At 40.2% G+C, this 19,891-nt stretch overlaps 2 protein-coding genes across 2 annotated transcripts in view; one reads left to right on the top strand and one right to left on the bottom strand.

The window, feature by feature from the left end:
* akna (AT-hook transcription factor) overlaps window positions 1-12,043 on the top strand; it is a gene marked incomplete at its 5' end in the record, with an annotated part of 28,156 nt that extends 16,113 nt beyond the window's left edge. Inside the window, 10 exons of the mRNA XM_080046650.1 lie at window positions 213-319; window positions 569-822; window positions 1,273-1,411; window positions 3,091-3,222; window positions 3,384-3,508; window positions 3,989-4,069; window positions 8,970-9,071; window positions 9,274-9,366; window positions 11,106-11,232; window positions 11,765-12,043. Of these exons, the coding sequence (XP_079902776.1) occupies window positions 213-319; window positions 569-822; window positions 1,273-1,411; window positions 3,091-3,222; window positions 3,384-3,508; window positions 3,989-4,069; window positions 8,970-9,071; window positions 9,274-9,366; window positions 11,106-11,232; window positions 11,765-12,005 (1,401 nt within the window). The 3' untranslated portion in view covers window positions 12,006-12,043. The remainder of the gene's footprint in view (window positions 1-212; window positions 320-568; window positions 823-1,272; window positions 1,412-3,090; window positions 3,223-3,383; window positions 3,509-3,988; window positions 4,070-8,969; window positions 9,072-9,273; window positions 9,367-11,105; window positions 11,233-11,764) is intronic.
* Window positions 12,044-17,810: 5,767 nt separating this feature from the next.
* stxbp1a (syntaxin binding protein 1a) overlaps window positions 17,811-19,891 on the bottom strand; it is a gene marked incomplete at its 3' end in the record, with an annotated part of 34,111 nt that continues 32,030 nt past the window's right edge. Inside the window, exon 19 of the mRNA XM_080047135.1 lies at window positions 17,811-17,951. Coding sequence (XP_079903261.1) covers window positions 17,869-17,951 — 83 coding nt within the window. The remainder of the gene's footprint in view (window positions 17,952-19,891) is intronic.

The following is a 19,891-nucleotide window of genomic DNA, read 5'->3' as shown; positions in this document are numbered from 1 at the left end:
TTTATTTTCAAAATCCGATGACACTCATTTACTTCCATAACCGCTCATGTTCACTTTGACCAATCAGAAATCATATACCCCAGCTTTAAGATGAGAGGAAAATGTGTTGAAATAAGCTTATTTAATCACACAAGACAGGTTTTTTGTTCATTACGATGTTTGCCAATTCAGTGTTGCGTAATCTTTGTTCTGTTCTGTGTTTTGTTGTGCAGGATGGGATCATCTCTCCAGGGACAGACAGTGGGTTTGTTGGTTCAGAGAGCAGCCACCTGACTCCTGCAGCAGCTTCAAGTCCTCTCCACCAGAGGGCAGCAGAGAGGTGAGGAAGTCCAGCACTGCTACTGTGTCTCCATACAAATGTACTGCACCAGAGATTTTCCCTTGTGTGCCATCACACACCCATCTCACACACACACACACACTGCATTCTGATGTCTGATACTGCAAATCTAAAACCCAGAATTTTTTTTTTTTTATGAATGCAAACTGTTGTTTTTCAGGCAATTTGTAAACATATCTTGTCTTTTTTTCTCTTTGTGTCTTTGAATATATTTCCATGGTGCAACAGTGTGTCCGAGCCTCCGCAGGGGAACCCAGGCACGCCTCAGACAGGCCCAGTTTCAGCAGCATCTCCTGCTTTCTCCTCACCAACACACAGCAGTCACACAGCAGCAGAGTCCAGAGGAAGCTCCCACCTCAGCTCTGACCCACCAAGGAGGAGCAGACAGGGCCAGAGCAGAGGCAGTTTCTTCTGCTCTCCACAGATGCAACACACCAAAGCCGACAGTGGGACCAGTGATTATGGGCTGCTCAGTGACTGCAGTGAGTATTCAAGTTGTGTCCATTTAGAAATAACATTTATTTTGTCTTGTTAAAAAACACAAATCCTCATTAAAACAACAAACGTCCTCATTTCTTTTAAATAACCTCCCAAAACCTGGAAAATGACACCGAATCTCAACGTTTACTAAATGATTTATTTCTCTGCCTCTGTAGCAGATTGTGCTACAGAGGCAGCTTTTAAATGATGAACGTTTAAAAGCTTAATCCCTTGGTTTTATTAAGATAAAATAAATCAATAAAAGTAGTGAAAACTGCCTTCCTTGTATTAGATGGAATCACATTGCATTGCATCGGCAATGTGTTTAGAAAAACGATGACATCATCCAAAAATGGCAGACATTGCATCTGGTCTGAATGGGTTAAACTATAAAATCCATGCCATGGCCTGTTGTCATTCTCTTGTTCTAACTCATTTCTCTGTCTCTGCAGCTCCTGCTATGTCTTCTGCCCGGTACAGAGAATCTATCAATTCCCCCCACAGCCGCAGCCAAAGCTCCTCCCCCACTGCACCGCATCGCCATAGCGATTCCCCCAGAGAGCCCAGCTACCGTCAAGCAGCCATTCGCAAGTGAGTTTATGTAGCAGCAGCTCTTATGGCCATGGCTAATCAACCAGGCCAGTTTATGTCTTCCTGGGAACAACATTCTTTATATTTTGACACATTTCCTGTAAGTTTACTTTGTGACATCAAGCCACTCATCTCATATACTGAAGTGTCCTTAATTTTTCTATCAACATATAATGTTATGTATATTTATTACAGAATCGACTGCTATTGAATATGGTTGCATAGTTGGAGGTACTCTCTATTGTTTGCTGCATGGTGTGGTGTTGCATGACTCTTTTCAGAGTGCATGTGTGTGTGTGTGTGTGTGTGTGTGTGTGTGTGTGTGTGTGTGTACGTGTGTACGATTGGACTGACACCTGCATAGAAACCTGGCAGCTTGGTCACTTTAATAATTTGACAGTGCAGCACTTTAGTGGTCACATTTGCTGGACTTAAAGTTGTAGTTGAGAGTTTCAGCCGTTGGGATTCCAACGGCTGTTTTCCCAACGCTCTACCTGCTGTAGCTCCTCCCTCCGAACGACAGCTATGCGCGTTCATGTTGCTCCTAATCTGGCGCTTCATCATTTTGTGTCAAAAATGGTTCAAAGCGCCCAACGCACCTACCCCCCCACCCCCCACCCCGATATATTTATTCCCCTAATCAACCATGGCTGCGATCAGACCCGACCCAAAACAACAGCGATCATGTCCGCACAAAAACAGCAACAACACGGCCAACAATTGTGCCAAAAGACAAATTAACAGCAACTGAACGGAACAAATAGCCTTAAAACAGCATTGCAGATTCACACAAACAGCAAGGGAGCACCATACCAAACACATTTTCAGCAGCATTGTGTGCTGGCGTAGATAAACACCGGTGCTTCGCTGTACTTCTCGTGAAAGTTCCCCGGACTTGTTATGTTCATTATACGGAGGTGGTGGCTGCACACAACCGGGTGAGTTAGCTAATGCTATCCGACCGGTGCTAACTTGGTTTATCGGCTAAAGCACAGCCGCACACATTCACTGAATTAACCAGGAAGCCCATTCTCCTGGCTCATTTTCCACACGCCCTCTAACCCCGAGCGGCTTCATACAGCAACAGCCGCCCGCAAATACATTTCCTCCTCGGTGTTTCTCAGCCTCTGTGTACACACTGTCCTCCCACCGCGTTAGTTGTTGGTATCCGGGGAATGGTAAATTGAGGGTTCGTTGCATAGATAGTATAGTATAGATAGTTCCTTGGTGAAGACATTGCTATTCGCTGTCTGCCGTAGTAGGGCCAAACAGTAGTGTCAGACTGCTAGGGTCGTGAACGCTCATGCAACTTACGCATCAACGTCGTTGCCAAGTGAACGGACAGTCCCACAGCCAATAAGAACGGAGAATCTGAGCCTAGCTCGATTGGTCAAAATGAACATGAGCGGTGGCAATTTTTGGGGGCAGCACACAGAGGCAGGGGGGAGCAAAGTGATGAAAAAATATTTTCAGACCACTTCACATACATATAGCTGAATGGCTATTATGACAGTTTTGCTAAATATTACAGTGAAAAAACTCTCAACCCCACCTTTAACTCCCGTTTGGCATTTGATACGTGTGGGGATTAAAAACCAAAAAAAAATATAATAAATGCAAACATGACCTTTTAACTGGATGGTTTTACGTGATTTAAACCTTTTGTGTGTTTTCTTTAGTAATGCATTGAGGTCGCTGCAGACTGAAGTGACCAGACTGAGGGAAACACTAGACTTTTGTCTGAAAAATAAGAAGGCTCCTTCTACTCAGGATAAATACACTCACCAGAACACCGCTACACCTCTTGTCAGGTTGGTTTTATCATGGTGTAACAATACAGGCCACCATACAGCAGCACTGACCTGGTCACAGTGTGTCTGCACAGTGAAGCAATAGGACAGGGCTCAGAGCCCACAACCATATACTGTACATTATCAGCTTGTACTTAATTTGGTCTTTTCTTATGGCTCAGGTCTGGAGAGCGATGGAGTTATGTCATCAGGGAGGGAAGAAGAGAAAGACAGACAGCTGATGACTGTGAGGAGTCTACAGTCAGACAAACAACCAGGAAGAAACCCCAACCACAACCTGAAGTCTGTAAGTACATTTACACTGGCCATTTTGACTCTAAACATAGCTTGAAAAATCTTGTTTTAAATCATACTTTACCACCTGCATAATGTATACAATGTGTAGCTTGTGTGTTAACCTACATAAATTAGCCCAAATGGTAATGAATTAGATTATGTCAAACCAAAGGGAATAACACACAAAACAAACAACCTTTATTTAGTTCTCAGATGTACTTTTGAGGGCAAGCACTCATTTTCAATGTAGATGAGATTACAGTAAATAAAATACACTGTTAGATCACAATATACCAACAGTGAAACACCCTTGCCTGCAATAGAATCAGGGACATGCAAGTCACTGAAACAACCATAAAAAAAAATCAATCACATAAGGCTAACAAAAGATGTAAATCACTAACATTCAATTATATTCTTGTACATAGAATCATGCTAAGAAAGCATGTGATTTGAACGATCACTTAATGCATGTACTGTTTGTTTTCAGCAGCAGGATCACAGCCCTCTACCTCTCAGCCTCAGCAGTCCAGATGTACTCAAACGGCTTCTGTGCGCAGCAGAACACATAGTAAGAACATCCCTCGCTCCACTGCAGACACATTGATTCGTCAGTTTCCTCCCAGCAGGCAGATATCCAGTGGACTTTTTAGGCACCTTGAGAAGTTGTAGCAGTCAGTCAATAGGAGCGTCCATCGACCTGGGCCCGGTTTCCCGATAACGTCCTCTCTTAGCGAGCTACGAAGACTCCTACGTTATGACTTACCAAAGTTGTTTACCTCTGTAGTCGTGGTTCCCGAACGGTGTCTTAGGAGAAACACTCCTTACGTCGTTCGTACACTGCTGAAATCGGTTGCTCCGAGTTCGATTATCCATTTCCTGCTCATTTCATGCGCAGCTGCATCTGTATGCTGTCTAATCAAATCTACCCGTGCATTTCTAATGTAATATAAAGTCATAAATTAGTTTGTTGAATCATCTGTGTTTTGGAACTCTTGTTTTATAATCTAAGTATCTTTAAGAACACTAATCACGTTACTTGGTGGGTCAGTAATGAAACTGAAAGTAGATATAATATCGCCAATAGCCTATATAAATAAACAGACGGCCCAAACGGCGTCCAAATGAGCTAAAATCCTAAATACAATAAACAGTAACATGGCACACTTATTTTAAGGTAAGCTCTAATTGATTATTCATTCATTTTTTCGCACGTTTACATGTTTTGAGGCGGAGGATCCGACGCACTCTGCCCGGGCTGAGCCGGTGTGGAACACAGTGCGGAGGTTCTAGTGTTAACCATGTCAAACATACTACCATAGCCTATACTAATTTAAAAAAAGATATAGAAACAGCGGAGGAGATAAAGATTGTTTACAGCAATTATTTTCATCATGAATGACTTGTGGCAGTTCCATGCGCAACACGGATGTCACTCGTGTCCGTTTTACGCATGGTGCTTTACGGAAGGAAATGTGGGGGTTTGTATCTCTGGCGATGCCACAGCGATCGCAGGGACTTTCACTTGTGTCATTAAACTTATACATCTGACTGTATTTCATATCACAGGGACACAGCGATGACTGTATTTAATAACAAACTGATAAAAACGATCCGACTGTAGGCTATAGTGTATCACGTATAAAGTATTTTCATATTGAGGGACATCGCATCCATTCAGTTAATGCTGATTGTCAAGTCAGTTAGATGACTAAAAAGTAGGCTACTTGTTCATATAGTTTGAACACTTTGTGAATCAGAGTTCATGGTATTCTGCTAAAATATATAATAGCCTAAGCCTACTTTAAATATACGTGATATACACTATACAGTTGGATAGTTTTGAACAGTTTGTTATTAAATACAGTCATCGCTGTGTCCGTTTGATATGAAATACAGTCAGATTTATTAGTTAAATGACACAAGTGAGAGCTGAAACATCCCTACGGTAGAGCTAAGAAGGCTCTGAGGGCGCTCCAGACCAACCTTACCAACGTATGACGTACGAAAGAGATTCGTAGCAAAGAACGTTTCGGGAAACAGGCGAAATGTTAAGTAGGAACTCTACGTAGGGGTTACGAATGACGTAGCGTTAAGAAGGCTTTGGGAAACCGGCCCCTGGAAATGTTGAGTGTGGCTTTTGAAGCATAATAGATCTATCTAAATGATTTGAGACCAGTCATCTTAAAGAACATTGTATTGCCATGTTCTGCCTGCAAAGACTATAGCACTAGTAAAAGGTCCTACACTGACAAGATACTGTTTGAGCAGAGCTGCTGTCAGTCCCTCCAGCTTCCAAATACTCTCCAAAAAAATGTGTTAGACTACAAGTGTTCTTGTCATCAGTGTTCAAAAACATTGTTAAAGGCACAGTGTGTAGAAATGGTATATATTATTCATAAGCTCATCTCTTAAATAAGTTTTGCTTTTATTTCATTAAAACTTTTATACAGTATCTCCACAAAGGACACCATGTTGCACCGCCATGTTTGTACAGTAGACATAGACTCAGTAGCACAGAATGGACTAATTTAAATTAGTCATTTTATACATAGTGGGTGTCCTGGGGAAATCACCTGTAGGAGGACGAACAAGTACTATAATAGAATAATAAACTAAATACATCTTTCCTCATCACTTGACATTGTGGAAAGACTCGAGGCAGTGGATGATACCATCTTTACTAAATTGCGTCTTGTCCTTGAAGACCACTGTAGCTTCTGTAATTATTCGAAAGGTAGGGGATGCAATCTGGAATCTCAACACTAAATGACAATAAATATTCCGATATTACACACTGCACCTTTTAAGATTATCTTTATGCATGGAATACCGGGCTCACTACACAACTTTTCACGCGATTTGACAGTCGCAGACAAATTCCCAATGTCGGACTGAAATCACGGCGGTCTTGCTGGAGTTGTGGCGCGCGCTAGTAATCTCAGTCGTTTGGTGTAAGGTGCACATCCGATCCGATCAGTCTTCTTCCTTGACGTTCTTGACGTTCTGACAATATCAAACTGGTTTGATAAGGGGACGCCCTTAGCTCAGTTGGTTGACCCCCCCCCCCCCCCCGGGCCGGGCCCAGCATCCAGGACCAGGTTCGATTCCCGTTCTCTGCATGTCGCTCCCCTCTCTGCCCCATTTCATCTCTGTCTCTCTGCACTGTCAATAAAGCAAAAAATATCTTAAAAAAAAAAAAAACTGGTTTGATAATAGCATGAGTCTTGGGGGTTGGCAAACACGACGCAGGAGGAGCGAAATTAGTCGCGACTTGTGTCCGCCTGTAAGGAACTTTTTTGGGGACTTACCAAGCAGCCTCAGTTGAAGAACCAGGCTGACAACTGCGCAAAGATAACACTTTACCATCACATTTACAGTGCGTTCCAAATTATTATGCAAATTATATTTTTCTCAGATTTTCCCAAATAGTCTATGCAAATGACAGTCAGTATACTTTTCAAGTCATCAACCGTTAGAGTAGGATTCAAATTTTATTGAACAAACCTCCCAATGATAACAGTATTCTTTTCAAAAATAAAAAACTCAAAATGCACCGTTCGAAATTATTATGCACAACAGAGTTTCAAAACATTTTATAGGTTGTAAAGAACTAAAAATGGTCATTTGTTGAATTTGCAGAATGTGGAGGTCATATTTAGTGAAATCAAAAGCTATTTCAATCAAAAACATCTTAACAGGCCAAGTTACATGTCAACATAGGACCCCCTCTTTGATATCACCTTCACAATTCTTGCATCCATTGAACTTGTGAGTTTCTGGAGAGTTTCTGCTTGAATATCTTTGCAGGATGCCAGAATAGCCTCCCATAACTGCTGTTTTGATGTGTAATCCCAACGTCATAGATCTTTTAATCGAGGATGCTCCAAAGGTTCTCAATAGGGTTGAGGTCAGGCGAAGATTGGGGCCATACCATGAGGTTCTCTCCTTTTATACCCATAGCAGCCAATGACACAGAGGTATTCTTTGCTGCATGAGATGGTGCATTGTCATTCATGAAGATGATTTTACTACGGAAGGCACGGTTCTTCTTTTTGTACCACGGAAGAAAGTGGTCAGTCAGAAACTCAACATACTTTGCCGAGGTCATTTTCACACCGTCAGGGACCCTAAAAGGGCCTACCAGCTCTCTCCCCATGATTGCGTCACAAAACATGACTCCGCCACGTCCTTGCTGACGTCGCAGCCTTGTTGGGACATGGTGGCCATTCACCAACAATCCACTACTCCATCCATCTGGACCATCCAGGGCTGCACAGCACTCATCAGTAAACAAGACTGTTTGAAAATTAGTCTTCATGTATTTCTGAGCCCAGTGCAACCGTTTCTGCTTGTGAGCATTGTTTAGGGGTGGCCGAATAATAGGTGTATGCACAGCTGCAAACCTCTGGAGGATCCTACACCTTGAGGTTTGCGGGACTCCAGCGGCACCAGCGGCTTCAAATACCTGTCTGCTGCTCTGTAACGGCATTTTAGCAGCTGCTCTCCTAATCCAATGAATTTGTCTGGCAGACATCTTCCTCATTATGCCTTTATCTGCACAAACCCGTCTGTGCTCTGAATCAGCCACAAAACTCTTCACAGTATGATGATCACGCTTCAGTTTCTTTGAAATATCTATTGTTTTCATACCTTGTCCAAGGTATTGCACTATTTGACGCTTTTCGGCAGCAGAGAGATCCTTTTTCTTTCCCATATTGCTTGAAACCTGTGGCCTGCTTAATAATGTGGAACCTCCTTCTTAAGTAGATTTCCTTTGATCGGGCTCACATGGCAAACTAATTATCACAGGTGTATGAGATTGATTTCAATGATCCAAGGCGTCCTGAGACACAATATCATACATGAGTTTAATTGAAAAACAAAACATTAAATGTTTATGACACTTCAATCCAATTTGCATAATAATTTGGAACACGGTGTAGGGTTATGAGTTAAGCGTTATTGGGGGACGAGATCAGCAAATAAACCTGGTCAAATAACTACAGGATGTCCCCCGCTTGGAATATTGAATTAACTTTTTTTAATTAAATAATCGCAATAGCGTTTGCATTTTTTAACCTGATCAGGCGTGTCATTTAGCCTACGTGATAATGGCATATAGTTGTAAATAATTACTAAACACCCAGTCTATTTTACCTGCTAAAAAAATACTTTTTATAATCACTTTTTAATCCCCGGTAACAGGATTGTAAATAATATTAATCTCAAAAGAAATCTAGTCGAAGTCTTGCAATATGAGACCCCCTGTCTTTACAAAATCTCAGTCTGTGACTGAAAACTCAGAGAACCAATGAATAATTGTCTTCAGGTGTGAGTTGATTGTCTTAAGATGTAAGAGGGTGTCAGTCTTAAGTCTTTTCAAAGTCCTCTAGTGTGAGCCCAGCATTAGTAGTAAATCTGCCACAACAGATTGTGAAGAACCCTGCTGCTGTGTGTTCGTGTTGCAGGGCAGCATCCTGGTGTACATGTGTCTGAAACAGCAGATGAAGCTGACAGCAGAAGTCGTCAAGTTCCTCTTTGTTTGACACGTAACCGAGGGCAACCTGAGAGTAAGCAGATTTCTTTCATCTTGAGCAGGAAACATATTGTTTTGTTTTTCTTTGTATGTGCATTTTCTTACTAATCCAAATGGTTTGTTTTTATTTTTTTCATTTTGAAACAGTTTTTTTTCATTAATTTAATACATTTAACAGCTTGAGTGGCTATCCAGCGATCTTGAATTCCTCTTCTGTTTTATTTGTATGTCATCAGGGCCAGTTGGTGGCAACAGAGAGCCTCCCCACTCCCCTCGCTGTCGTCACTGTCCTCTCTGTGGAAACTCTGAACTGCCTGCAGTTTATAGAGGTGGGAACAGTTATTCTTTATACTCCAGGCCAATTTATGTAGATAAATGTAGACTGTTGTTGTTCAGCATCAGTAGCACAAGGTTCTGGGGCCGGTTTCCCAAAGCCTTCTTAGAGCCTTCTTAACACTACGTCATTCGTAACCCCTACGTAGAGTTCCTACTTAACATTTCGCCTGTTTCCCGAAACGTTCTTTGCTATGAATCTCTTTCGTATGCCATACGTTGGTAAGGTTGGTCTGGAGCGCCCTCAGAGCCTTCTTAGCTCTACCGTAGACGTTTCAGCTCTCACTTGTGTCATTAAACTAATAAAACTGATTGTATTTCATATGAAACGGACACAGCGATGACTGTATTAAATAACAAACTGTTAAAAACGATCCAACTGTATATAGTGTATATCACGTATATTTAAAGTATGCTATTTGATATTTTAGCAGAATACCATTAACTCTGATTCATAAAGTGTTCAAACTATATAAGTACTTTTTAGTCATCTAACTGACTTGACAATCAGCATTAACTGAATGGATGCGGCGATGTCGGTCAATATGAAAATACTTTATACGTGATACTCTACAGTTGGATCGTTTTTATCAGTTTGATATTAAATACAGTCATCGCTGTGTCCCTTCGACATGAAATACAGTCAGATTTATTAGTTTAATGACACAAGTGAGAGTCCCTGCGATCGCTGTGGCATCGCCAGCTATACAGACCCCACATATCCTTCCTTTTAAAGCACCATGCGTAAAACGGACACGAGTGACATCCCTGTTGCGCATGGAACTGCCACATTGCCAGTGTTGTTTCACCAATGGTTTAAAGTCATTCATGAAGAAAGTAATTGCTGGAATCTTAATCTCCTCCGCTGTTTCTATATATTTTTTAAAATCAGTAGCCTATATAGGCTATGGTAGTATGTTCGACCATGGTTAAAACTAGAACCTCCGCACTGTGTTCCACACCGCGGCTCGTCCGGCCCAGCTGACAGAAGCCGGGCAGAGTGCGTCGGATCCTCCGCCTCAAAACATGTAAACGTGTGAAAAAATTTATGAATAAGCAATTAGAGCTTAGGCTACCTTAAGATAAGTGTGCCATGTTACTGTTTATTGTATTTAGGATTTTAGCTCATTTGGACGCTGTTTTGGCCGTCCGTTTTTATTGATAGGATATAGGCTATTTCAGTTTCATTACTGACCCACCACGAAACGTGATTAGTGTTCTTAAAGATACTTTGATTATAAAACAAGAGGTCCAAAACACAGATGATGATTAAACAAACTAATTTATGACTTTAACTCTAGAAATGCACGGGTAGATTCGATTATGCAGCATATAAAGAGAACGCTGGCGCTTCTAGTGTTAAATAAATGTTTCGGCCTAGAAGGATTTCTAGCAATCTTTTATTCGCAAAGACTGCAATACGTTTTATAATATAGTGTTGTCATGCAGCTGCGCATGAAACGAGCAGGAAATGGAAAATCGAACTGTGAGCAATCGATTTCAGCAGTGTAAGAACGACGTAAGGAGTGTTTCTCCTAAGAGACCGTTCGGGAACCACGACTACAGAGGTGAACAACTTTGGTAAGTCATAACGTAGGAGTCTTCGTAGCTCGACGTTATCGGGAAACCGGCCCCTGTACAGTCACTGTGTAAATCCATTCCATCTGCAGTAAATGAAGTGAGTTTAATTATATTGGGTGTTGAGGGAGCTCCTGACCTGCTCTGTGATTCTCAGACGCCCCCACACACACCAGCTGCCAGCCAGCCCCGGGCCCTGACACAGCACTGAGGAGAGCATACTTTGCAACTGCAGCTCCGCCTGTACCACTGCAGTGCACGCCCGTCTGCCCGCCGCCACTCCTGTAAGTAACCTGCCCTGAACACACACAAAGGTGTCCATTAAGTCGATTCTTGAATTGGTTCTGTCACTAAGTGATTTGCAAGTTAATAGAAGTATTTAATACAGTACGCACTACACATCAAGTCATAGTATATTTACATTAGTATATAGTATATATATTTATAGTGTCACACTAGTATACAAGAACATATATTGTACCTAAAACATCTTAAATGTAAAATAAGTAACTGATTATTTTTTTTACTGTTACAAGAGACATTAAACTTAATACAGTAAGTGAAAGAGCTCAAAGTGGTTTTCAAAAAACAAATAAATAAAATGTCTATGGAAAACAGTTTTTGTGAATTCTATGAAGTTTAGCCGGCAGTTCCATCTATCAGCTTACATGTTCTGTAATTCCCTGTTGGTACAATGAGAACATTGTATTTTTTTTATAGTACTTGTGTACAAACTACAAAGCTGCTCTAAAAATGTATATGTAGAACACTTTATTATTCAAAGTTTCACCGTTTTAAACCTCACCCGTTCTTCAGGTTGTACACATCGCCGCTCTACGTGTCTCCTAGCAACCGCACTGGCCCGTCGTCAATGGACCGAGGCGGTGGTAGGAAGAGACGTTCACTGTCAGTAGTCAGGCAGAGCTCCATGGACAGTTCTCTAAACAAAGCCATCAGAGCAGCTCGCCATATGAAACACACCTCTGGACACATGGCCCACTCACTGGCTACAGGCCTGCACTACCAGGAGCTGCTCACTCAGTCCTGCAGCCACTAGGCTACTCACTACATGCAGCTTTGCATTAGCTTAGCTTGAACCGGCACTAGTTCAGCAGAAGGCGTGAGTAAATTAAAAAAATCGGAAATCCTCTTCTTTTGTAACTTTTTTCAGTTACTTTGTTTTGAGTAAACTGTTGTTGAAGTTTATTCTGCTGTATTTTTTAAGAATGACTCAGGTGACCTAATATGAATGTTTAAGCAAGCATAATATATGAAAAGATGTGATGGCTAACATTGAAATGACTTACTTTTTAACATGTTGTAGCACTGTAGATCAGGTTGATAAAGATGTCATATTTTCAAACCCATGAAGTGAAGAAACAAGTTCCATTATAACTGTCATTTCAAGACTGGTATTTATTGATCTTGCAATTTAAAACATTTTGTAGTTTGTCAGAATCCAAAAATATGTTGAGCTTTCAGTGTTATTATAGTTGCTGTTTAACCTTTTGACCTTGTTGCTATAGTAGCATGGTAACATTATAGATAAGTTATGTGGCCATCAAGGATCTAAGATGCTGGATATACATTGTGCATTTTTACTGCTGAAGGATCTTATGTCTGACTACTTGAATCTTGTTGAGTACTTCTTTAAATTCTCTTTTCTGCTGGTTGTTACTGTTTCTGCTGTATTGGTTAAGATTTATTGACTACATCTGCTGTTGGTTTACACTTAATTTGACTGCTTTGAATACTTTGTTTATATGTCTGGATTAAGTAAGGACTTAACTGTTGCACTGCTTAAACTTATAGTTAACTCTGTCAAGTTAGGGTTTTGCTTAGAATTGCTACTAGGGTTGCGGTTCTGCTATTTTGCAAATTTCTGTCAGTTTTTTGGCTAAAGTCTTTGGCCTTTGTATTGGTTTCTATAGCTGGCCAATCAAACAGGAGCGTGGGTTCCACAGCTGTAGCCAACCACAATCAAATTTGATAATTTAATAACTAGCAGCCCTGTGAAGCGGCAGCTTCAGCTGCAGCCGAAGACCTAATAAAGTGGCCGGTGAGTGTACATGTGGCACTTTGAAGTTTGGTTTATTTGAAGCTATAGTACTTGCGGGCAAGGGCGTAGGAACCGGGGGGGACGGGGGGGACGTGTCCCCTCCAATATTGGAGACAGGCGCATTTGTCCCCCCCAAAGATTATACCGCAAGGAGAAAAATATTTGATTTTGAAAATGCTTTTATTTTGAAAGCGCAACACAGCTTCTTGTCACCGGCCTCCTAAATGTGTTTGTTTTGCCCCGAACCGAACCTTTAAGGTAGTGCGCAGGGTTGGGAGTTTAGGCATTCAGGCGGGAGTGTCGGAGGTGAATGTAACTTACTCGGCGGAAAACAGAAACTAACGGAGGGGAGCGGCTCACTGTAGAGTCCCTTTAGTCGCGCTGTCAGTTTTCCGTCAGGGCTCTGTGTATCCAGGCTCGAGACATACAAACAGATCGCGGAACATTCACTAACGAAACAGTTAGTGGCTGAGCGAAGAATGTGGACTACTGTAGGCTACTGGTGCAAATTCCACAACTCATTACTTGTGTTACAGTTTAGTACAATATGTAGGCCTATTCATTTATATTTGGCTCCTCCACCAGTCCAGGCAGGACAGGATAGTTAAGTTTCAGTTTCGTTTTTCATCTCCGTGTCGGACAGCTGTTCGCTCAGCTGATGGGCTCGAGCCTCACGGAGCAGACAGCGGGAGTCAGTCTAAAGTCAGCGATGATCACTCTCACAAATCAAAAAGCTAAATTATAAAATAAAGCTATCTCTTCCTCCCTCTATCTGTCTGTATAGGGCCTATATTTCTCTCTCCACTGCACACTTAGTCACTCACTACCACTAGTTTTAAGGAAGCAGAAGGAGGATTATACCCTCATTTTGCACTTTATTATTTTTAAATATTAGAAGATTGCAGGCAAGTAAAATACCACCAGCCACTACATTCTCAATGATAGAGACGAATAATTACCTTTTTTTCTTACAGTTTAAATCAAATATTTGAACAATACAGGAGAATAAATATTTGAAAGCAATACAGAATGCATGATATTACTGCATTGTATTGTATTCTATTTTTGTCACCAGGAACCTAAATGTTGTCAATTAGCCTACTTTACATATATTTGGTGCATACAAATTCACCAGAATGCAGGAAATTAAGTGTTGAATGCTCAAAAATTTATGGGGGAACACCCCCAGACCCCCACATTAAAATGTGTCCCAAACCAAGGTTTAATCACAACCTACACCCTTGAAATTCATGAATAGTTTTGTTTTATTTGTATCTATAGGCCTTTGTATATTTTTATCACATTATTTTAAATTAAAGTCTTAGGTCCTGCTTATCAATTGCTCATAATAACCAGTAGGCCTACTTCTGTGTTGGACATTACTGAACCTCTTCCCATTTATAGCACCCAATGTCCCTGTCTAGTTCCATGTCCCCAAAAAATCAAATAAAGGACCCCCCCCCCCCTGATTTACCGAGTCGTCTCTAGAGGGGTCGGGTGTTTGTCACCTTTTTCACCTCTTATGAGTTTGCAGGTCTGGTTTAAGCATTAAGCAAGAACTGTAAATACATTGTGCAAATCATTTTCTGCGTTGTGGCATTTTGTGTAGTATTCATTTCTATACAAAAATGTCAAAATCTGTAAGTAAAGACAAAAAAAGGCAAAGTTGCAACACCAATAATCCCATCTATCTGAATAGTAATTAGTGCATATTCTCCTCTCAAAGTGCACTAGATCAATGCATTCAAATGTAAAGGGACCCCCTAGGACGTTCAGGGACCACGCCACCGCTGCTGGAAAAAATCCTGCGGTAAACACTGTTGCATATCATATAATAATAATAATAATAAATTTTATTTATATAGCGCTCTTCTCTCACTCAGAGCGCTTTATATATACTGATTGTTGTTTGTTTTTTTACATTGGATTTTTTTCTTGTTATTTTACTACTTTTGTCTGGAAAATTCCTTAATATCAGTGTTTCTGCATAAGTGGATTTTCAATTCATAGATATGGTGATATTTCATCAAGTTCTGAGGTGTCTTTGTGAAGGGATTCAACAGGTGTTATGCAAATTATTCTGTATATTTGATCTATTTATTATTTTCAAAGCAAATTTGAAAATGTCATATTTTTGCTTTCCATGGAAGGTGGCAGATGGTTGTTATACTGATGTGGAAAGCTTCTGGTAGTAGTGCTATCATGGTAACCCCTCCCCCCCCCAGCTGTGCCAAAAAGCAGGCGCACAGATCTTGCAAGGGCAAAAATTTTCCGCTCGCACGCTCAGCGCGCGCTCGCTTCTGTCCCCCCCAATGTTAAACCCGTTCCTACGCCCCTGCTTGCGGGATTCTTGTTTTGAGTTTGCACCTTCATGGTTGAATGCACTTAATTGAAGTCGATTTGGATAAAAGCGTCAGCTAAATCAAATGTAATGTAAATGTAATGGATATCCTCAAAACTAGTTTGCCTCTAGGTTGTTTAAGTCATTTAGTATGTTTTGACTACACATTTTTAATTGTGGAGATTTAGAATTAATTTCCTACATTATAATAACTGTATGATCCTGACCAGCTTTATATGGAGCAAACCTTCACACAGCAGCACTGCAGAGACAGTCAGCATCAGGCTGGTGTGGATCTATGTTTACATAGCCTACAGGTGGGACTGCAACACAAAAGAGTACGATTATTTGTAGAGATCAAATGAATATGTCCCTGTAAAAGGTACCATAAAACGTTGGATTTATAATGTGAATAATGATTAACCACTCATTATTTTTTTAACTTTTGTACCATTATTTCTCAAACTGGTATTTGCAGGGAATCGTTCCCCCAAGGAGCCAAATAAAAGATGGAAAACATTTGTCATTTTTCTTCTCTTCAAAGGTAAAAATAGTATTCAGACAAACATTTGAGTCTTGACGTAATGGAAGCCAATTTAATAGACAGCCTTAGCACATATTAGGTACACATGGAAGTATTGTTTGTGCTTCAACACTCGCAAACATACAATCCCAATAAGTTAAACAGTTTGAGGACAAACTTATGTATCATTTTTTTCTCGGATAAATAATTAGTTATAAATCAATTGATTTGACAGAGTAAACCCTATACAACAGCAAATAATAATAGAAAAACTAAAGTCAAGCGTTTGCATCACAGAAAACGCATTATAGTGCAATATACAACTTGTTGGCCAGGAATGAGGGGAGGGAAAGAAATAAAATTGAAAAGGGTGGGTTTAAGGATTAGTATGTTTTTTTTCTTTTCTTTGCAAAGCCATTCACCTTTGGAGGGTTTTACATTGCACCGGAGGAGGAAACAGACAAAGAAATTATACATATTATTTGTCCCAGTTGACGACTAACAGCTACAGCTAAACATCATGAACACAAAGGCTTCACATTGGCATTTTTAAAAGGAAAAGTATCACTACTTCACATTTGGAAATATCACCAGTCAACAGTGAGACGCTAAAACAGCAACATATGGCACACGACACTAAGTGCATGGCCTAATGAAACATTACTAACCAAAGATAAGACTTATTCTGACAGGATACAATACTGAAATACAACTGGCCCTTTTTAAGATTATTCTTTAAATCAGCAAGCAACGGCCTTTTTCGACATTAAAAAGTGAAGTTTTTCGGGAGAAAGGAAAAGATTGTGGCAAGTAAATACTTTACAGTCTCTGCAAACGGAGGAGGGAGGGATGAATCTGGCTTTTTACAGAGCTCTTTCTCTTCCAAACACACAACACACGTTATTAAAGGAATACTTGACTGAAAAGTTCAGTTTTGAGTATCAAACACCCTGGTGGGAAACATCGCATTACGGAGAAACCTTTCCACCCCAAAGTTACCAGGTCAATTCCCCACTCATTTTAAACTTTGTGCAATTGAAGTTTTGCATAGACTTTTCTACTTGCAGCCATACACCCAGTATGTTCCAAACTGTAAGATTTCCATCAAAATATAAATAAAAAGGTAAACACAGCTTTCGTTTGTTATTAGCCCAGTTAGCTGCTAGCAGAAGCTCAGTTTTCGCATGCAACACAAACAGCTACCACTCGTATGTCTCTCCAAGACAGAATAAACCATTCTGAGTAGGCTACAATGCATTAGATTTTAGAGTTTATAGATTAACTGGTGAGTGGTGGACCAATGCGTCGTAAAGGTTTTTAAGCACTTTTTGATACTCAAAACAAAAAGGTTTTCAATGGAGTATTCAAGCTCATTTTAGGAAAAAGCTAAATGCTAACTCCACAGCTGCCAGAATATCCACACCGGGTACAAACACATTAACAGTCCACACAAGTCCAAGCATGCTACTGAATACGAACATCTCAAATGGGCGGGGGCAGGTGGACGGACTCCTCTCTGATGAATAGATTTATATATATATATATTGCATGTTGACTGATATGATATATTTTACAACATCAACCTTTGAAACTGCACACCCCTCATCCAACTGTTTCCAATAAAACTCACACCAAGGAGGCAACCCAAAGGAGCAAACAAGAGAAAATGTCATAGCATACAATATTACATTTTGGTACTTTCAGTTGTAAATGGCCTTCTGTTTTCTGTTCTGTATTTAAACCTATTTAAATAAGTTCATTTAGGTGCATCTATTGTAAAACATGAGAATACTTGCAACAATTTATTCTTTGATACAACATATATATATATTTTTTTAATCATCTAAGATGTATTTTTTTTCTTTTTAAGCAAGATGCATACACAGTTAATGTAGGTGTATTTGTCATTTTGGGGGAAGGATACAGAGGTAAGATGGTTGGGGGAGGCAGGGTTAGGGGAAAGAGGAGAGAGACGCGATTGGTGATTGGACGATTTTTTAGCTTGTCACTTCCTCGTCTGGTTTGTTCATGGTCTTGAGCTGCTCCAGCAGGGTGTTGGGGGGGACGATAGTGGTCGATCCTGGTGACACGCACATGGATAAAACAAACACACACGCGCACACATACACAGCATTAGATCTGCCCGTTTGGAAAGAAACGGATGAAAAATGTGTTTTCAGCTCTTTCTATAAATGCATAGTGCAGATGAAAGTAAAGATAGAAACACTGAGCAACCCAAAGTTATAAAATCATAATCAATAAGCCAGCAGGTTGAAATGGTTCATGTCTTATTATAACCAAGTACTTTTACCGTACTGAAAGCACAAGATTAGGGGCTTTGGATAGTCCTAGTCTCAGTGTTTTTCTACCCTGAACTACATTTGAGAATAATAATTTGTTTCATTTACTCTTATTTCATTTATCTTTTAGCTGCAGTTACCTCTTACACATAAAAAGTTTCTCATTGTGGTCTGGTAAAATATTTTGTCTCCAAGATTTCAGCTATTTTGAATTTCCTCAAATATACCTTGCTTCAGGGAAATGTATGACTTTAGACATGAATCAGGTTTACTGTACTTTTCACTGATCTAAAATTAGGAACATTCCCAAATCTAGAAATATGACGTATGCATGATTCACTGGAAAGGGTAATTGTGCATTTACCCATCTCTTGTTTTTTAAGATTTGAAATATTTTAATCTGGATTTATCTGTGTCAAGTCCCAAGTTTAGCGAACTTCCATCTCTTACTAATGCTCTCTATAGACATACAGGCTGATACAAAACTCATGGAGCCGTGTTTAATCACATGCAGCTGAACAATGTGGAAGCGTATACAGATCAGCGATGGCACTACACACCTGGCATGAATGTGTGAGCTAAAAGCTGCAGGTGGTGCAACCAGAACTCCAGCCACACCACACCTGTCTACACGGCACAGCCAATCAGGTGTTAACAAATGTGCAAATGAGCAAAGCTCTACATGTCATGAATTCCCAAACCAGAGAGTTAGGTCTGTCCCCGTCAATATGAATGAAAATGTGAAACCTAGTAACCCCCATAACATAGGGATGAACTGTTGTGACAGCTGAAGACACATTTCAGACATTGTACAATTTGAAAGGTGATAAACTGGAGTAAAGCAAACATTTAGCCAAATTTGATTGTGACTTGGTTTCCACATTTACAGATGGATTACTGCCATATGACTCCTTTATCAGAAATTAGGCAAACAGACCATTTGATTTACTCCTCACACCGTTTCAACATTATCAACAGTTATTGACCTAAATAAGTTTGTTTCTGTTGCAATGCTGCGTGTTTCGTCCAGTTCGATTTGATCTGGTGCTTGACCTCACACATATTCACCGACATTAAAGGGATAGTTCAGTATTTTTGAAGTGGGGTTGTATTCAGTATGTATGCATAGTTAGTCTGTTATCCTAAGGAGATGGCTGTCAGCAGTAATTTCAAAGGTGTTTGGAAGAGAAATCAATGTAGCGGAGAGTCAGCCTTATAACGTTTGTCAAATATATAAATGCTTACCAAAAGAAAACATACCCACTCAATGACACACTAAATGTAGGGTATTTTCACTGCTGATTTATGTACTGATCGGCTGCACTGCACTGACACAAATTGTAATACATGGCCGAAATAATGCTTGAAAAAGTCCCAAAATAAACATTTGTCTGCCAATGCAGTGTCAGTATCAGTCTCAGAAATCTTAAATTAATCGTACAATTGAACGGATATTTTGAGTTAAGCATTTATATACTGGTAAAAATGTGTTTAGTTTTTTGCTGGCCCCCTCTGCAACAGTACCATACTGATTTTTGCTACTGCAACTCCAAACTACTTAAAATGACTGCACTGACCGCCATCTCCATAAGGTAACAGACTAGCTATGCATAAGTACCCAATACAACCCACTTCAAAAATACTGAACTTTCCAGTATTTAGACTAAACTTGATCCTAAGGGTCAGAACAGTAAAAGGGAAAAACAGAAGAGAAAGAGGC

This window comes from Ammodytes marinus (genome assembly GCF_949987685.1).
Source record: "Ammodytes marinus genome assembly, chromosome: 18".
NCBI classification, from domain to species: Eukaryota; Metazoa; Chordata; class Actinopteri; order Uranoscopiformes; family Ammodytidae; genus Ammodytes; species Ammodytes marinus.
Note: the sequence above shows the minus strand (reverse complement) of the source record. Positions and strands in the feature narration are given on the sequence as shown.